The 6,000-nt window shown below is 52.2% G+C and overlaps 1 protein-coding gene across 2 annotated transcripts in view; it reads right to left on the reverse strand.

The window, feature by feature from the left end:
* The window catches only part of BLOC1S6 (biogenesis of lysosomal organelles complex 1 subunit 6), a 133,986-nt gene extending 128,425 nt beyond the window's left edge, over window positions 1-5,561 (reverse strand). The window contains exons 1-2 of one of the 2 annotated variants that reach the window (XM_045059386.1): window positions 5,534-5,561; window positions 540-623 (exon numbers count right to left, since the gene is read on the reverse strand). In XM_045059386.1, the coding sequence (XP_044915321.1) occupies window positions 540-623; window positions 5,534-5,546 (97 nt within the window). In that variant the 5' untranslated portion in view covers window positions 5,547-5,561. Of the gene's footprint in view, window positions 1-539; window positions 624-2,964; window positions 3,342-5,533 lie in introns of those variants that run through there. The other variant, XM_045059385.1, reaches the window with a different exon arrangement.
* Between the last annotated feature and the right edge of the window lie 439 nt (window positions 5,562-6,000).

Raw genomic sequence — 6,000 nt, forward strand, 5'->3', positions numbered from 1 at the left:
AATCTTAAGCAGGTTCCATGCTCAGCGCTGAGCCAGACACAGGGCTTGATCCCACAACCTTGGGATCATGACCCGAGCAGAAATCAAAGTCAGAGGCTCAACTCACTGAGCACCCAGGCGCCCCTCTATTTATTGCATTCTTTATGTTAACTTTTAAGAGTTCTTTATGGATTCTGACACAAACGCTTTGTTGGTTACACGCGTTGTTGCACACACCTTTTCCATCTTTAACTTTCAAATCAACTCATCTTCACCTGTACACACCAGAGGCTCAAGGCAAATTCAATTTTGTCATACTCAGAAGTTACCAGCAGATGGCGCCCGAGTCTCACACCTGAGCCTTCCACCGACTGCCTGAATTTCAGCTAAATCTCCCCAAATTGCATTTTACAAGTAAGCAATATTAAAGAGAGAGAAATGAAAGAGAAAATTTAAACCACTATGCAGCTACACAGAATACATATGGAACTTAGTTTCTTGGAGGAAACAACACACTAATCTTTTTTGCTCAGAAAAAAAGGAATAGAAAAGGTCTTTACCACCAGGCAGAAAGGCAGGGGTGGGGCTGTCCTCAGGCAGGCGGGCACCAAGCAGAATCCATGGAAACACCCTCCGAGAGTAACCTGCAGGCAGATAAAAAAGAGAATAAGTACCAGCACAGGGTCTGAAATGACAGAACAGGGATTTGTCAGGGGGTTATAGGTGTTTTTCCACCTCCTCTTCATTATTCCTTTTTGTTTTGTCTTTTATTAGTTATAGTTTATGATTGCTTAAAACTGACTTGGTGGGTCTCAGAAACCTCGAGGGAAACCAGCCCACCCGCTGTGATGGAAATGGTGTCGAAGAGTGAACATGTTTGAACCCTGAGGCCCCGTTGGTGATGAGCAGCCTGCCCACTCTGCCCCTCTTTGTCCCTCCATTCAGAATGGATGCTCCCCTTGAGCTGGACCCTCACTTAGTCTTGGACAGACCTTCATCCTCCTTCTCGTCCCCAGCCCTGCTCCCCACTGAACGAATGAGAATGAATGAATGAGCGAATGACAAGGTCCCAGCCTTCCTGATCTTAGAAATCAGAGCACATAAACCCCACACCCAAAGGAAGACCCAAGGGAGAATGCAGAAGCCCTATAAGTAGAGGCAGCTCATCTGAGAGGGAGCTAGGAGGAAGCCTGGTGTGATAGGTTGCCTTGTGACGGGCTACGGTTATGGACAAGGGAAAGGCACCTTCAGTTGAGGGACAGACGTGAACCAGGGCCTGAGGCATATTTGGGATGTGGTGGGAAGGTGACCTCTTTCCTCCAGCCTTCACAATGGTCATTGACAGGAACACAGGAGCATCAAGCCAGAGACCCAACTCATTTCCTGGGGTAGCCAAGACAAAGTTTTCACTGCTGTGTGTCACCACCTTTGACATCGCCAAGACCTAGTGCAAACTCTGGCACATTCAGAATGTGTCAAGTAGACTCATCAGTGCTTTTCATTCTCAATGAGGCTGGGTTGAGTTGAAGCCCTGAAGCTCTCCTCTATCCCTTGTTTGTTCACACCCAGCACTATCCCAATTGCATTGCAGCCCAGAGTAAAGAAATACAGGCTCTGTCCTCTTTTGTTTTCGTCATTGCTCAGAAAGCAGTCTTGCCCAATCATCCCCAGCGTGGAAATTCCAACCCTCACAAGATTTCACACATTCAAAGGAGAAGGGCATGGCTCCACTCAAATTTCCTGGCTCCGGGCTGCCAGGGTAGGTGTCCAGAGGCTGGGACCTGGGCAGACACAGGGTCCAGGGATCCAGGCCAGGAAAGCACAAGTCTGCAGGCAGGAGGGGTGCCCAGGGCCGGGCTCTGCTCCTCTGGGTCTTACTGTAAACAGGGACGCTGAGGCTCACTGCCCACCTCCTGCCATCCAGACTGACATTGCCCACAGCCTGGACAGGGAAAGGATGCCAGAGGAGATCCACATCCATGGAAATGTCACCCCCTAGAATTTGGGGTTTGGAGTCTCCCCCTTTTCTCATGGCCCCGGTGGCACTTAGTGGTTGCTGGAGCCAATCTGTACTACTTGCAAAGCTTACTGTTAAACTTTCAAAAATTTGGCAAAGTGGTTATTAGACATTACTTTATTATTATTAATTTTTTTTAACGTTTATTTATTTTTGGGACAGAGAGAGACAGAGCATGAACGGGGGAGGGGCAGAGAGAGAGGGAGACACAGAATCTGAAACAGGCTCCAGGCTCTGAGCTGTCAGCACAGAGCCCGACGCAGGGCTTGAACTCACGGACCGTGAGATCATGACCTGAGCCGAAGCCGGCCGCTCAACCGACTGAGCCACCCAGGCGCCCCTATTATTTTTTTTAAGTTTGTTTATTTTGAAAGAGGGCGGTGGGGGGCGGTGCCTGGGTGGCTCAGTCGGTTGAACGTCCGACTTGGGCTCAGGTCATGGTCTCACGGTCTGTGAGTTCGAGCCCCGAGTCGGGCTCTGTGCTGAAAGCTCAGAGCCTGGAACCTGCTTCGGATTCTGTGTCTCCCTCTCTCTCTGTTCCTCTCTCACTCATACTCCGTCTCTCTCTCAAAAATAAAATAAAAGATTTTTTAAAAATTTAAGGAGAGAGAGAGAGAACGAGCAGGGGATGGGCAAAGAGAGGGGAACAGAGGATCCGAAGCGGGCTCTGTGCTGACAGCAAAGAGCCGGACATGGGGCTCGAACTCACAAACCGTGAGATCACCACCTGAGCCGAAGTCAGATGCTGAAACAACTGAGCCACCCAGGCACCCTTAAACAGCCATTATTTTAAAAGTTACATTATAAATACTTACAAGAAAGTAAGTTATACTCTTAAAAAGCAATAAACACTCAAACCTCATCACTTCCTAATTAATTTGCCACCCTTTGTGATCACACACTCTTGAAGCTGTCCACACCTACTGTGTCTATCCAGCGGGAATGTTACATGAGAGTGTGTTACTTACACGTCTCGTCCCAAGTCTGCATTCGGTGACGTCATGTTGGTAGCTTGAAATTGGTCACAGCGGGAATATTGACACCACAGGAATCAATAAATTCTATCAACCAAGGGCTTTTTGCCCCAAGCGCCTGTCACACATTTGCTGGCTCACCGCTGCACTTGGCCTCTGGCCTGTGGAAGCTGGATATGCAACGGCCGGGCAGGCGGCCAGCCCTGGGACTTCCTTCCCTCGCGGCAGCCAGCTCGGGACCTTCCTCTCAGCCAGACCAGAGGGAGGAGAGGGAAGGGGAGGAAGGAGAAGGAAAGCAGCAAACACCTTTGGCTCCTCGACCAGGGACCAGGACGCAGCAGAGAAGGGCCTGGCTTCCTCCTGGGTGAGCAGGACTAACTCAGGAACTCAGGAGTGTGAGGAGGGTAAGGAGGGGGACAGGCAGGAAGGAAACATGTGACTGAGTGGAAGTGAAAGAGCTCCACCTGCCGGGGCTGCACCCTGTGGAGCTGGGGTCTCTGGAAGGCCCTGCTGGACTGGCACCTCTCCCCGGCTGTAACGATGGGGTAATAATCACGAGGAGGGTGGTGGAGCCCTGAGGAAGTCACAGGACTCCCAGTGCTGGCCCTTCTCCGTCCCTAACTCACACCTCTGCCCCCTCCTTAAAATTCCCTTTGTCTGGGGCATCGCAGCCCCCTCCCTCCACTTCCTGCCACCCACTCACCCTACATCCTCCCCCTCACACCTAAGGTTTCCAGAATCTGCCATTGCTGGAGACACCCCAACTTCTGCCTTGAACCGGATGTCCCACAGGCACCCAAAGTCATCACGGACTCCTCCAAACCTGCCGCTCCCCACAGACTCCCATCCCAGGGAGAGGCACGTTGGGCGCTGGCTGCCAAACCTAGGAGGCCTCCTTTGCTCAGCAGTCCTCATGGCTCAGGGGGGCTCTCCCTGCATCTCCCCCGCCACGTCCCTCTTCCTTCCCCAACCCACCTCCCAGGCCTCAGACCACTGCTCCCCAAACTTACAGGACTTCTTCTTTGTGCCCCATGTTTTAAAAGATGCTAGGACACCGCATTTATTAAATAGTAATATCAGCCACCCTTAAAGTTGTGCATACAATTTCCAATCACAACTTCATCCATTAAACACCTACTGAGCAGTTACTGCGTACTGGGTGCTGTGCCAGCCAGGCACGAGGGATGCCACCGTGAATAGGGCCAGGCCCTGGCCCTCCAGGGCTCATGGCCTACTGAGGGGAGAGTCACAGAAAGAGATCATAAATTGTAACGATGCCTTGGGATAAAGCCAGCGATGGGATGTGCACACAGTCCTACAGCACCTCAGTGTCCTTCGCGCCTCATGTGCATGTCCCTTTAAAGTCTCAGTTTAACTCTTTAACTCTCCGGAAATTGTATGCAATCCCCTCACCAACACAGCCATGGCTGGAGATTAGGTCACCAGACTCCGCCACTTGGACTCTCTGTCCCCAGCCATTCTCCAGACCAGAGCCAAAAAGGGATTCCCAGAGTACAAAGCTGACTGATTCCCCTATTAAAAACCTTCAGTGGCTCCCTACTGCCGCTAGGATAACATCCAAACTCACAAGCACAGCTTCACAACCCTTTCTGATTGAACTCACGTTAACATGAGAATTCTTTCCCTTTAACTTGTTCACTTAATACCAGTTTAACTGAACACTTGCTATGTGCTGGGCATTCTGCTGTGCACGGGAATCCCGCAGAGAATATTAACGCACACCATTCTCTCTCCTGGATCTTGTGGTCTAGCAGGGGATACAGATATTAAAGAGACATACAGATCATTGAATTGTTACAAGTGCAGGAAAAGGAACATTTCCTTGTCAACAGTCTGCTCCAACCACGGTCAGCATCTCTGGTGCCTGCCTCCCGGCCCCGCCTAGGCTGTTCCCTCTCCTGAAATGCCTCTCTCCTTCAGTTGGCCAAATCTCTCCAGCTGTCTAGGTCTCGGCCCAGGGTCCTCCCCTGGTGGGGAGTCTTCCCTGAACCTCCTAGGTGGTTTCATGAGATCCTGCCCTCAACTCCGCGAGAATGCAGCATACAGACCGGCATGGGATTCAGCACTGTAAACGCTCAGTAAACGCTTGCTGCGTGAATGACTGCCGGGTCCTCTTTAAAAAAGTGGATTAAAAAAAAAAATCCATCCACTTACAAAAGTCTGTGTGTTTTAAAAAAATTCATCATGAAATTTACCTCGATATCTACCATACATTCAGAAAATGCCCGGGAGGCCCCAGCCCATGTGGCATGGCAGCCAAGGGGAGGCAGCCCGCTGCCCAGCCCCACGCTGTCCATGCAGGGCCCTCATCTTTCCTCGGGCTCCTGGCCCAGGGGTCCCGCTGACCTTCCACTATCACCCAGCACCCCAGCCCCTGGAGCCCTGTATCTATCTGCTCCTGGGCTCCCCTCCTGTGGGCTACACTTTGCTGAGGGACAGAGGGGCATCTGGGAAAAGAGGGGAACTTCCAGGGGGGCTGGAGCCGCTGGACCCCAGCTGCCTTCTAGCACTTTACTACCTGCGGCAGCCTTACCAGCCTTACCGAGGCGAGGCATCAGGACTCCTGTCCTAGTCGTGGCAGGGAGCTCCACTTCCTGCCTCCAGTCAGGGCCTGGGGGCTCAGACCAGGTCTCCCAGCAGCAGAGGCCCAGCAGGGAGGTGACCCTGACCCCCACCCACTCTGAAAAGCCTCCCGTCCTCTCTAGAGGAGGCTTTGTTCTGGCTGAAAGCCCCCACCTGCCGCAGCTCTTCCTCCAGAGCCCCAGCGGCTCCCTTGAGTTTTCTCTTTCCCTGGAGTCAGAGCTGGAAGATCACCTGGCCCACCCACTACCTCTTACAGCTGATGAAACTGGAGGGAATTAAGTGTCCGAGGTACCAGATCTGGTAAGGGCAGAGTTGTGCTTTTAAACAAACAGGGCAGCGCCCTGACTCCCGGGCAGCGGGGGCCCCCCTCCATGACGCCCCGCTGTCGGCCTGGTTCTGGTAGGCTGCCCCAGCTTTGCCAGTTGG

Source organism: Felis catus, chromosome B3, assembly GCF_018350175.1.
Source record: "Felis catus isolate Fca126 chromosome B3, F.catus_Fca126_mat1.0, whole genome shotgun sequence".
NCBI lineage: Eukaryota > Metazoa > Chordata > Mammalia > Carnivora > Felidae > Felis > Felis catus.